The sequence below is a fragment of the Cucurbitaria berberidis genome (assembly GCF_010015615.1).
Source record: "Cucurbitaria berberidis CBS 394.84 unplaced genomic scaffold K460scaffold_1, whole genome shotgun sequence".
Lineage (NCBI taxonomy): Eukaryota > Fungi > Ascomycota > Dothideomycetes > Pleosporales > Cucurbitariaceae > Cucurbitaria > Cucurbitaria berberidis.
Window position 1 is genome coordinate 6495687 of NW_024468935.1, and position 12540 is coordinate 6508226.

At 48.7% G+C, this 12540-nt stretch overlaps 4 protein-coding genes across 4 annotated transcripts; 2 read left to right on the forward strand and 2 right to left on the reverse strand.

The window, feature by feature from the left end:
- The first annotated feature begins 76 nt into the window (after window positions 1–76).
- K460DRAFT_362700 (FMN-dependent alpha-hydroxy acid dehydrogenase) lies at window positions 77–2034 on the forward strand. The gene has a single exon (XM_040932691.1). The coding sequence runs from the start codon at window positions 285–287 to the stop codon at window positions 1617–1619; it is 1335 nt and encodes a 444-aa protein (XP_040794491.1). The 5' UTR covers window positions 77–284; the 3' UTR covers window positions 1620–2034.
- Window positions 2035–2741: 707 nt separating this feature from the next.
- K460DRAFT_44023 (uncharacterized protein) lies at window positions 2742–6647 on the forward strand. Its single transcript, XM_040938427.1, has 4 exons — window positions 2742–4914; window positions 4968–5052; window positions 5123–5451; window positions 5498–6647. The coding sequence occupies exons 1-4, from the start codon at window positions 2863–2865 to the stop codon at window positions 6458–6460; spliced, it is 3429 nt and encodes a 1142-aa protein (XP_040794492.1). The 5' UTR covers window positions 2742–2862; the 3' UTR covers window positions 6461–6647.
- A 187-nt stretch (window positions 6648–6834) lies between these two features.
- On the reverse strand, window positions 6835–7840 carry K460DRAFT_273592 (retinol dehydrogenase 12; the record flags this gene model as incomplete). The annotated part of the gene is made up of 2 exons (XM_040927893.1): window positions 6835–7700; window positions 7771–7840. 2 exons carry the CDS (start codon window positions 7838–7840, stop codon window positions 6835–6837), a joined length of 936 nt encoding a protein of 311 aa, XP_040794493.1.
- A 799-nt stretch (window positions 7841–8639) lies between these two features.
- K460DRAFT_351795 (uncharacterized protein) lies at window positions 8640–11285 on the reverse strand (the record flags this gene model as incomplete). Its single annotated transcript, XM_040931591.1, has 4 exons — window positions 8640–10620; window positions 10676–10844; window positions 10987–11049; window positions 11096–11285. The coding sequence occupies 4 exons, from the start codon at window positions 11283–11285 to the stop codon at window positions 8640–8642; spliced, it is 2403 nt and encodes an 800-aa protein (XP_040794494.1).
- Window positions 11286–12540: the final 1255 nt, after the last annotated feature.

Sequence of the window (12540 nt, forward strand, 5' to 3'; positions counted from 1 at the left end):
GTGGGTCGCAGAGACAGGGTTGACCAGGATGCTCGAACCTCGGCACCCGCGCGTCCTATCTCCACACCTCCTTTTACTCCACAACATCATCAGCCTCTATCCGCCACAATCCGGGTCCCTCGCTTCTGCTTCACTTCAAACCATTGTCTCGAGAAATCATAGAACGTCAACTACTATCCTAGTAGAATCTTTCCGGGGTATTGGCCAATTTGGTTGCACATCGATCGCAATCGCGATAGGGCCTTCTTTCTCTTCGAACCCCCTCATCAGAGGTATTCATTATAATGGCTACCGGGCGTTCCAACAGCACCGAGACACAGTACTACGAGCCGGATCCGGACTCCTATGTCCAATACCAGCGCGAAATTTATGGCAGTCTACGCCGGCCGAAGTATTCAACGAAGCCTGCGCAATGGGAAGCTGCTGCTAGAGCCGCCGTTCCATTACCCAACTTCTTGTACGTAAATGGCTCTGCGAGTAGCGAATCGACTTATGCCGCCAACATGTCGGCTTTCCAACGCTACCGCCTCCGCCCGTGGATGCTAGTACAGGCCACGCGACGAGACATGTCTGTGGAAATCTTTGGACGCCGTTACCCAACCCCCTTGCTCGCAGCTCCAATCGGTGTGCAAGGAATCCTTCATCGTGAAGCCGAGGAGGCAACTGCTCGAGCTTGCGCGTCCGTCAAGGTCCCCATGATTCTTAGTACTGCTGCAACGAGATCGATCGAACAAGTTGCCGAAGCCAATGGAGATGGAGATCGCTGGTACCAGCTCTATTGGCCAAAACCTCAGGCGGAAGAATTCACAGCGAGCTTGTTGCGCCGCGCGAAAGCGAGTGGTTTCCAGGTACTGGTCGTTACTCTCGACACTTTTATGATCGGCTGGAGACCGAGTGATCTTGATGAGAGCTATTTGCCTTTCATTTACGGCACCGGTTGCGCAGTCGGCTTTTCCGATCCTGTCTTCCAGCGCATGTACGAAAAGGAGCAGGCCGAGGATACGCGGAGTGTAAGCGAGAAGATATCTGAGATCTGGCAAATTCTCAAACGCCCAGGGAGCGTTGGCGGTGCAGCAAAGGTGCTTGCACATGCAGGCGTTATGAAGAAAGCGATGTTCTTCACCTCCCTTATTGCGTCTGGAAGCTATCGCGATTGGAATGACTTGCAGACTCTACGCAAGTACTGGGATGGACCCATTGTCCTGAAGGGTATTCAGACAGTCGAAGACGCACACAGAGCTATCGATCATGGCATCGAGGGCATTGTGGTCTCAAATCATGGAGGAAGACAGCTTGATGGGGCCATGGCCTCACTTGATGCATTAGCTGAGATTGGTGCAGACGATAGGGTAAAGAGCTCGGGCTTGACAATCCTCTTTGACAGTGGCATACGCACCGGCTCGGACGTACTGAAAGCCCTTGCTTTGGGCGCACGGGCTGTTCTTGTTGGACGGCCATACGTGTATGGACTTGCTATGGGCGGAGAAGAAGGTGTACGCCACGTTTTAAACTGCATGCTTGCCGATACCGACAATTCACTAGCGAACCTTGGCAAGAAGAGCATAGCAGAGATCAGCCGGGATGACTTGAGAGTGATCCAGCAACCAGCAAAGTTATAGTGAATAGCCCGTTCGTTTCGTTGCGAATAGTTATTCAGTATGAGAGTCTCTGTTGCGCCACCTACAAAACTTTAATGCCTCTTATGAGTACGATATACCGACTAAGCAGGTTACAACCGCTTCCATAAGTTTCTTCGAGAAAAAGGCGGGGTGCCCAAGGCGTCAAAAAAACAAGCAGATTTAGTGCCTGCCTCAGATGCAGGTTCTTGGGTAATAGGTCGTACATGACATACACGAACCAAAGCGGCCAATCGTAGAGGACGGAGCACCTGCAGTTTGTTCCTTTTGCTCGGGTATCGCTAAGTTAATTTCATCCTGATTCATGAGTGTTCTTGATCCTACGTCCGCACGTCCTCCCAATCGCAGGCTCTATTTGCTGCATTTTCTTTTTGCCAATCGGCCGTCTTGACACGCCACATTCGTAACTTCGCACAAGAGTCCATACAAGCACCGCACCTTATCAACTAAGCCTCACTAAACTCAATCCTGGAAACCTCGGTATGCGATCAGCGGCCGGTTGCTAGAGCTGACACGTCTTGAAACTGTTCGATTCTTTGTCACTCACTCCTAGGGTGCGCCTGCTGTGTGCATTTTCGTACGAGAGCGAAGATATTTGCATATGTTGATCTTATTCGAATAGTTTCACCAAGCCGTCCTACACTTGCGAGATAATGTAGCTACGCAGGCCACCTCAAACCCAACTTACCGGGACGAGCGCCACAATACCCATACTTCACATGGTGCGCGCGTTGGCACAGACTCAGCTACTCGTAGCATTCATCAGGCTAATTTTAAGCGTCTACGCCTCATCACCCCAATCCAGCCGCTTGCATATGTACATTCGCTCGTCAGCCCGCACGTAGAAATGCACTGCGTTAATGTTGCCACAAAAAGAAGTCTGGTAATACGTACTGGCCCAATCAGATGTCTTGCCACATCCGATGCCGCCTGCAGTTTGTACCGAATCCGGCAAGTCGTAGGTCTGATATTCTGTAGCCATGTTCTCACTCCGACTTCACTCAAAAATGTACCTTTTGACAGCGTAAGTCTTCTCTATCCAAATTGCGCTTGTTTCCCTCTCGACTTCCACCCTTACCCTTTCATCGCGGCTTTCTTGAGCTGCACCTTAGCGTATCGATTCTCACATCGGACAAAGTGATCAGCTTGGTGTTCCTATTATCGTCTAGCTAGCTTCACACCACTGCCGTCTCTCCTACCTCCTGTCTTGCAGGCGAAGACCACAATGTCTTCCGAACTTGACGTCGACCTTTCTCTCCTTGTCTCGTTCCTAGACTGCCACGCGTTGCCATCTGCCATCGTTAGCTATGATATGGTCAATGGCAGGCATACGGATCTATCTATGGTCTATGCCAACTCGTCGTTCACGGCATGGCTCGAAAGTATCGAACTCCCTCATCAAGCTTTCAAGGAATGGGCGGAAGACCCTCCCATGTGGGAGGGAATTGAACACGGCAAGACGAAGAGTATACCCTATGCTCGCTTGATGTGGTGCATGTCTGCTGTGGGAAATCGATTCGGGATCCTGCAGTCACAGACAAGGTTTGGAGATCGGTCTCCAACGGACAGCAACGATTCAGCGAGACCACGGAAGCGCGTACGAACTGACGAGTTGTCCTGGGAGTTCTCACCTTTTGTCGTTTCAAGTAATGAGCTACAGCGCTCAATTCCCTCACCCGCGGCCTCGGCCTCTCCAGAGGACAGCTTCGTTCGCATATTAGATTGGACCCGACACGATATTCCAGATGCACCTGAATTTGTGCAATGGTTGCGGAACTACGACTGGTCACGAACAAGAGTTGGACCAATGGCATCCTGGAACCCTATTGTTCGCCAATACGCGATATCGATCGTTAGCAACCCGCAGGCCCGGGCCATCTACTTCGGACTCGAAGATCCTTTTATGCTGTACAATGAAGCATGTTCAAAACTTCTCGGTCATCGGCACCCCGAGGCCATGGGTGTGCATGGATCTGTGGGAGCAGGTCCAGCTTGGGCAACAAAGTATAGCGGCATCAAAGAGGTTTGGCTGAGTGGTCAACCTGCCCAATATCATGACTACTATCATCCAGTCCCCAGAGGAGGCTTGCCTTGGGAGGAGGCATACTTCTCTTGGAGTGTTCTACCAATTTCAGATGACAACGGCAGGATGGTCGGCGTAATGAAAGAATTCTGGGAATCGACGACCGACGTTGTTCTCAAGCGAAGACAGCAGACACTAGACCAGGCCGAAAACATGATCGCCTGGGGAGATGGCATCGAGTCTTACTGGTCAAAAGTCCGTCAAATTATCGAAGCCAATACTCAGGACTTCCCGTTCTGTATTATGTACTCCGCTCCCCAAGACCCTCATCCCGGAAAGCGCGGGCATGCAACAATCGAAGATCTGGTACCCACTGCGCTCAAACTTGAAAAGTTGGTGGGCCTAGAGTCCGATCACCCCATAGCAGTCGACAGTCTGGATCTCACTGAGGACCACAACTTGCTCGTAAAGCTATTTCGCACCGCGTGGATCTCAGAGAAGAATATTATCATCAGCGATAAGGAGCACAATTTTCCGAAGTCTCTTCAAGTAAAGATACCTAGACGAGGTCTCGACTCTCGATGTCGTTCAGCATTGATCTGTCCTATCAAGCGGGTCGATGGCCCCGGCTCGGTCGGATTCCTGTTCTTTGCGATCAATCCTCAACGTCCATACGATGCCGCCTATCAAACCTTTGTGAGCTCGTTAATGGATAAATTTATGAAGGCTGCGGCAGGTATTCTTGTGCCAGAGGAACGAGAGAAGTTGAGACAACGGTGGCAAAAGGCCCGCGATCAAGAGCGAGCTTTCACCAAATTGGCCAATCTCGCAACCGTGGGCCTTGCGTTATATTCTCCTTCTGGCGAGCTAAAGTGGAGAAACCCAACTTACGCGACACTTACCAATCTGAAGATTGACGAATGCTCGCCATCCGGGTATTCGTTCCCAACGCATCCAGACGACCGACATATCTTCGACCAATATCTTGCCAAACTGGCTAAATCTGACAATCGCAATTTCGAACCCATCTTTCAATTCCGCGTGCTCAAGAACTTTTCGACAACAGATGCCTTGAATAAGCCTGAGGCTTGGAGGTGGTTGCTTGCGCATGCGTCCCGAGAATGGAACGAGCATGACGAACTGGAATGGATAGGAATCTACGTCACCGATATTACACCACAACTTGTTGAAAAAGAGCAAAGGTTAGAAGATGCCTTGGAGACTAAGCGACAAAGCGACAACTTCATTGACATGGTAAGCTACTCAGACAATAGCATCCCTGCATCCGAGAGCTGACGACGTGAAAGACATGTCATGAGATGCGAAACCCACTATCAGCAATTATTCAATCTGCAGACGGCATTCTCACGTCTTTTGACTTGGAACCTCTCGGTAAGCTCCCTGTCCGCTGTCCTGTCTCGGAAGCCTTTTAGTGCTTTGCGTAGAAGTTGACACTATACAGAAGTCACAAAGAACCATGAAGGACAGAATGCTGGGTCCATCCCTGATGAATTACAAGCATCCATTCTCGATTCTGTCCAGACTATTCTATTGTGCGCCCAGCATCAGAAGCGCATCGTGGATGACACACTCACACTGTCAAAACTCGACTCAAACCTACTTCTCATAGCCCCAGACCGTGTCAAACCGACTACGCTTGTTGAAAGGGTTCTATCAATGTACGAGGCAGAGTTAGCCGAAGCAAAGATCGCTGCCTGCTTCAAGGTCGAGCAGACTTATACTGACTTGGGCATCGACTGGATATTGCTTGATCCAGCGAGGCTCCTACAAGTAAGTCTTCGAGCTGTCGGGATTTTCCAGTCGCTGATTTCCTTAGATCCTAATTAACCTGCTTACCAACGCGATCAAATTTACGAGGAAAGAGGACGCCAAGAAGATCAGTGTTGTTCTCGGAGCGTCCGTACAGCCTCCTTGCGCCGGCACGACCAACGTATCCTTCATCCCACAGCGAACGGCTCGTGCAGACCCCATGTCAGCCCCCGAGTGGGGCAAAGGGGAAGATGTATATCTCCAGTTTGATGTTTGCGACACGGGCAAAGGCCTTACAGCAGAAGAAGTGTCAAACCTGTTCCGACGCTTCTCGCAAGCGTCCGCGAAAACATATTCGCAGTACGGCGGATCCGGACTTGGGCTGTTCATCTCCCGTGAACTGACCGAACTCCAAGGAGGGCAAATAGGCGTCTACTCTGTCCCAGGCCAGGGCAGCACCTTTGCCTTTTATATCAAAGCAAGACGATACAAGCCCGAGGCTGCTGACGAACGGCTGTTTGAGGACGAATCAACACCAGGCGTACACTCTGCCAAGAAGACATTGGCAGCAGCGCTTGCATACGAGAATGGCGCACTCTCAGGCACTCCTCATCCGCGTGCCGAGTCGAGCATTCCCAACTCACTGGTTCCGAGCGACTTACACATTCTGCTTGTTGAAGACAATCTCATCAATCAAAAGGTCACGGCGAATCAGCTGCGCAAAGTCGGATGCACAGTCCATATCGCAAACCACGGTGTCGAGTGCCTTGCCGTCCTAGAAAAGTCGTGCTTCTGGCGGAGTGAGGATGCTACGACTCCTGCAACAGCGCTGATCCCTTTGTCGGTCATTCTTCTAGACCAGGAAATGCCCGTCATGGATGGTTTGACATGTGTACGTAAGATTCGAGAATGGCAACGGGAGGGAAAGCTCAACGGGCATGTACCAGTCATCGCTTGTACTGGCAATGCAAGACGAGAGCAGGTCGTTAGTTCGTTGGAGGCGGGAATGGTAAAATCCTCGGGTCTGTGAGTTATTCAAGGGATATGCTGACGTTATTGTACAGGATGAAGTTGTCACCAAGCCTTTCCGCATCAATGAGCTACTGCCGAAGATGTTCGAGCTCGTACAGAGAGTGAAGGTGGCGAGCGCAGTTCCGGGTATCACGGACGGATCGTGAGAGGATTTCCCGGAACGAATTCGGTCTTTCGCTTTATACCTGGTGAAGGAGACAATGCGAAGCGAGTTCAGCTTTCCGCTTCCTTGGTTTCTGGGGCATCGGGTTTGTGATTATACAAGCACAGTATAGTATCGGACGTATATGGGCGTACAATCGCCATTGCAGACACCCAGGGTATCATGACAATACACATGCATTGAAATGTTCTTCGTCATCAAGCTCTTCGCTAATACCCATGCTTCTCCAACTCGGTCTCTGTCCACTCCCAAAGCTTCTTCTGCAATCCTTCATCCCTCGCCCACTTACTCCCTCCATTGAGCACTCCAACAGGTTTGTACCACGCCCCGTTCACCAAATCCTCCTTCCTCGTTGTGGCACACCATGTCGAGTTCAGCGCACCACCTTTCGGAGTCTTATAATGCCCCGGCAACACCAACCCGATAATGCCGTACATCCACATACCGATCTTCAAGAAGACGTTGGTGCGCATGGATTGGAACAAGTCTGTGAGAATGACGCCTGGATGAAGGGATACAGACGTAATCTGTGGGTAGCGAACCGCGAGTTCGCGCGCATAGAGGAGGTTTGCGAGTTTTGAATTGCCGTAGCGGCGCCACGTCTTTTCCTGCTCAAGGCCTTGCTGATCAAAGCTCATACCGCCCGGGACGGTGATATAGTGGCCCGTACTGCTCAACGTTATTATTCTCACATCGGCGCCGGGATGCTTCGCTGTGTCTAGCATGGTTGGCAACAGCAGTCTTGTGAGCAATGCGTGACCCATGTGGTTTGTTCCGAGCTGGATTTCGTAGCCTTCTTTCGTAGTGTCATAGGGACACGCCATTATTCCCGCATTGTTGATCAGGATATCGAGACGCGACTCTCGCGCTTTGAATGTCGCTGCGGCTTCAGCGACCGAGGAGAAAGACGACAGATCGAGCGGGAGGTGAACGATCTCGCAGGCATTCGGAACCGTGGATCGGATGTCTGCAATTGCATCGCGGGCTTTGGATGCGGTGCGTGCTGCGAGGTAGATGCGTTCGGGCTTGTGCGAGGAGAGGTAGGCAACTGTCTGTTTGCCTAGACCCGCGTTACCTGTAATCTTGACATCAGCTTCATGATGCGCCCGCTTTCCTAAGCGATTGAGAGATGGGAAGACTCGTACCTCCGGTAACCAGCACAATCTTTCCCTCCAGACTTCCAATGTCCCTCTCAGGATCAAAGTTCTTCCCCATCCCAATACTTTTTATCCAATCTCTCACTTCGGGAATGATAAACCCAAGAGCCAATATCGCGATGGTAGACGGGACTTCGAGGATCTGGCGCAGTACGTCGAGAACAGTCTCCCACAAGGATCTGGAGTCGGTCAAGGTCGGGCTGTGGGATCTCGGGGGACCGTGGTGGTAATGTTCTGAAGATAGCGGCCGGGTTGCGGCTTCTACTCGCCGTCGCGGACCGCCCATGATGCCTCGTTCGAATTGCGCAAAGCGCGTTCCACTACGTTCACGGGTAGGCCGAGGCTGCGCATGCGCTATGACGTCGTTGACCTGACATGCTGGCGAGTTCGTTTGAAGGCAAAACGACGACGGTATATGTGTGCAAGAGCGTGTAGTTCACGAGCATAGGATTAATGTCAAGACGAGATGCGAAGTGAAGGTTAGTGTCGCACAGCTTGTAAGATTCGAGGGTACAGTACGACCACCTAGCGCTTACCAGCCCTGGGAGTTAATCAGACGAGTCGAACAAAGTCGCAGATTGCAGCCACGAATGGAATGATGTCTATATACTAAGTGTAACCGCTGCCGGGCAACTGTAGACTATCATCAATTAATCAAGGGGTATAATACAAAATGCCAGCACCGTATGCGTTCCAGCAATGGAACAAAACCAACTTTGAAAGCATAAGAAATCCGTAAGACCTCCTAGTACCAATAGCTTGGAACTGTATACCTCAAGCCCGTTCCGTCCATGCATATCCAAAGATATGCGATGTCTTCAGGTACCAGCTTCTAGCCACTAGAAGCGCGCAGCGCCCTAGTTCTCCTTGAACTTTGCATAAGGGTTCCGCCTTTTGGGAAGATCCTCTGCTTCTGTATGTTGTCCAGCTACAGGAAATCGCTGCATTGGTGCAGAGGCAGTCGCACTAGAGCCTTCAGGTTGCGTGCCTGTGGCAGATTTCCCCTTGAATGACGAGAGGATGTCCTGGCGCTCTTGCTCGAGTTCCGCATCACTGTCAATGGTTAGGTCGATTGCCCCGCTATACTGAGCAGGCGTTGGGCGTGGGCCGCTGCGACGCGACCTGCGATTTGGTCGCGGCTGACTGAGAGGCGTGCTCGAAGCTAGTTCAGGAACTGATGAACTTGGTGAAGGTATTACTGCAGATGATAAAATCTGTTGTGGAGTTGGTGGAGATGCTGACTTTAACACGCCTTCCCATTGCCTCTCGGTGTGAGATGGAGCGAAGGCACCAATGCCCGTTCGCAAAGTCGACTTGCTATTGCTTGGCTGCCGTATCTGAGACATATTGGTATTTAACGGAGCTAGGGTTGGTGTGCCATTCAGACGCATCGGCGAGGCTGGTGCGAGTTGAGACATGGGAACAACGGGAGTTGATAAGCCCATCGGGGCATTTGGGGCTCGATAGTTGTTAAGCTCTGAGACTCGGGTTTGTCGTACTTGGGCGGGCGTGGGTAGAGACATTTGTGCTGGAGTATACATGCTTGGCGATTGTCTTCTAGCAGATATGCCAGAAACCTCCTGGCTTGCGGGGGTACCTGTGGGTGTCGATGCTGTTTGTATTGAACCTGCTTGATGTAGCTGAGTAGGTGTTTTCGTGCACCGTAGTGATAGAGCTGCGGAAGCGTGTGTCGTTTCCATTGATGTTGACTCTTCCGGTGTTATTGACGGGTGCTGTAGAATCGTTGGTAGTGGTGCATTGTATAGAGGCGTGGAAGTAAATGATGGCCTGGTATGAGAATTCTCAATAGATTGGGGAGCCCATGAGGCAGTGTGTCTGTCCATGGAAAGAGGGCTCGCCGCTGTACCATTGGAATGTTTTATAGCTGGAGACATACCGTCTTCTAGACTAGAATCAGTCCGCCGCCGCTTTGGCGAGCGGAAGTCGGACGAGGCCGTGGATTTCGCCTCCTCTTGTTTCATAGTGACGAGTTTCTGAGGTGGCAGGATAATTCGCGGATTTGTGCTGCCTGATGGCCTTCCCTTTTGTCCCGACGGTGTTGCTGCACTAGCTGAAGCAGGCTGTTCTGAAGGATTACGGCTTGATGTGCTCCCATCCAAAGCACCCTGTACAACGTCTAAACCCTCGATGAAATCCCAAACGAACTTCCACACCGTCGAATTCAAGCGTAGGTCTACAAATTGCCCTCGTAGAGCAACTCTCAGGTCTTTAATGTTTTTAAGCAGTAGTTGATGATTTTGCGTTTCCGAATACTGCGATATAAGGACAGTTACAGCTACCATCTCGACAGGAGCAAAAGTTTTTACACCCCACAAATACTTGTCGGCGTTAGTGAAGGTATCAGGATCTAGTTCGATAAGATCCTTCAAGGTATTCCAGACGTTTGCGAGGTGTGACTTTATGCCATCATCAACGGCACTCTTGTTGCCCAGTAGTTTAGGTAGAGCGGCGTAGTTTGTCTTCAAGACCGGAATTCCGTTAGCCGCAGTTGGATGCATGACCTCGACAATTTGACTGAAGCAGGACAACGTGAGCTGAAAGTCTTTTGCGCGTGCTCGGTCCCTCATCAACGAGTAGATGACAGAGAAGTCGTCTACAAAGAGTCTTGCCAACTCTTGCCACGGACCGGTTGATGCCCGCATTTTCTCTGCTAGCGTCAATTGAACGCCCATTTGAACTCTTGCGAAGAGGTCTTCCTCTTGTTCAGATGATAGGTCTGTGAACTCAAAACAGACAAATTCTTTTGATAGAAACAGCTCCCGAGTCTCTTCGCAGAGAATCTTTTTACGTCGACTACCGGGAGTGTCGCAGAACCACCTGTGATTGTCAGTCACCCTGTACGAAATCACATGAACCGGGCTCGAGTACTTACCACTTCTCCCCGCGGTGATCGTGACATGGTATCATGCCTTTGATAAATGCCTGAACTGATGAAAGCCGCTGCTTTCCATCCACGCAGACGAGCGTGACCTGTGGTTTACCGCCATCTTGACTAGTTTGTTTCTTCTTGTCCAGTATGATAGGTGGTATGTAGTAGTTTTCTGTGTGCCTAGTTGTTAATATAAAGCAGCATAGCTAAACATGGAAGTAGCTCACCCATCAATGAGTTAATGAGGCCTGTCATGCGATCCGCTGTCCGTTGTTAGTGTGCTTGTTGACCGCCCCGTGTCTAGTTGGACTTACCTGCCCACACAATATCGCGCTGATATTCTGGGTCGACATCAATGATTCCGTTCTCAAGATCGCCTGCTCATGGTTAGTGTGGTCTTTGGCTAGTAGTAGGGACTCTCACTCATGAGATGCGCTAGAGTTCGCATGCCGACAAATGACTTCGGCAGCTGCGGGCGCGGCTTGTATGTGGACTCATCGTGAACTCCATCCCAAAGGAAGTCCTCATTGTCCGCCAGTTCATCTTTGACGGAGTGCTGAAGCGCTGCACTGTCAGAGTGCTGTGATGTGTCGTTATTTGTGCTCATTTCCATGCTTGTCAACCCCAGCGCGCTGTGGTTGAGATGTGAAACAGGCACAATCTCCCACCGTAGATTATCTTGAAGTGGCCAATAGCAAGCTTAGGCTATATTACGTAAGTCTAGACGTCTCACTATGGCATCTCTAGTTACAGGCTTTTGTTTATCCTAACTATTGCAAAGTTACAAGAACAGAATGCGTAAAATGATGCTTTATATATGCATAATAAGTGGGGCGCGCTAGGTGCTTAGCTGCAACAGTCAAAAAATGTCAGCCGACTCCCTACATTGGCAAAGCACTGTTGTGGCAAACGGGCCTATAACGTATCACACAGGCAAGTCGGTTGCCCAGTTAAGTCGGTCACGATGCTAAGACTTTACTAAAATTAGTACTATACACAACAGTACAGCACTATAAAGGACTATAGCAGTAAATTATAATAAGCTAATTTATTTAGAAACTATTTTTACTTTTTACTTACATATTTGCACATTATACCTAGCTTTACTATAGCATTTATAGCGCCTTTAAAAGGGCTTACCTGCTTTAATATACGCCTACTTTTTTGTCTTTTTTCTATTACTACGCGCCTTAAACTTTTTTAAAGTTATTAGTTAAAAACTATTTTTTACTATAAAAGTCCTTTTTTTTTATACTTACTTTTTTTTATATAATTTTTATTGTGTAGCAGCTTTATTAGCTGCTTAAAACTTAGCAATTTTTTTTTGCATTAATACAAGCTTATGCGCAACTATAGCTGCACTTTTTAAAACTTTTTTAAAAGCCTTAACTATTAAAGTAAAAAAACTATTTAAGTGCCTTTAAATCCTTATCTTAACTAGCGTTAACTAAAACTTAAATTTTAAAGTATTACTTAGTATTTTTAACTCTTAAAGACTATCTTTAATAGTAAGTAGTAGTAGAGTACGTAATTAGATATTAAGCTTTAATATTATAGCTTTAAAGTTAAAAGAAACTAGACTAGCGCCTCTAAAACTACTTAAAATATTGCTTTTTATAATAGTAGTATTAAAAGCTAGTTTAAAGTATAGTAAAAATTTAATTTTAGTAATATAGTTAATACTATTACGCATTAGCTTTTTAGCTTAGTACTTATACGCCTTTTTTAAAAGCGCAAAATAACTTATATTAAGTAGCTATAGTAAGTATAATAAATACAAAGGCATATAAAAAATAATAATTTTTTATTTTTTATAGTACTGCTAGAATTAGACTAATGCGTAGCTCTTATAACTATTAATAATAAGT

Bases quoted from the DNA above. Each gene is read 5' to 3' on its own strand.
- K460DRAFT_362700 (XM_040932691.1), top strand. From the start codon at position 285: ATGGCTACCGGGCGTTCCAACAGCACCGAGACACAGTACTACGAGCCG.
- K460DRAFT_44023 (XM_040938427.1), top strand. From the start codon at position 2,863: ATGTCTTCCGAACTTGACGTCGACCTTTCTCTCCTTGTCTCGTTCCTA. The intron at 4,915-4,967 runs GTAAGCTACTCA...ACGACGTGAAAG, and splicing joins GCGACAACTTCATTGACATG to ACATGTCATGAGATGCGAAA. The intron at 5,452-5,497 runs GTAAGTCTTCGA...TGATTTCCTTAG, and splicing joins ATCCAGCGAGGCTCCTACAA to ATCCTAATTAACCTGCTTAC.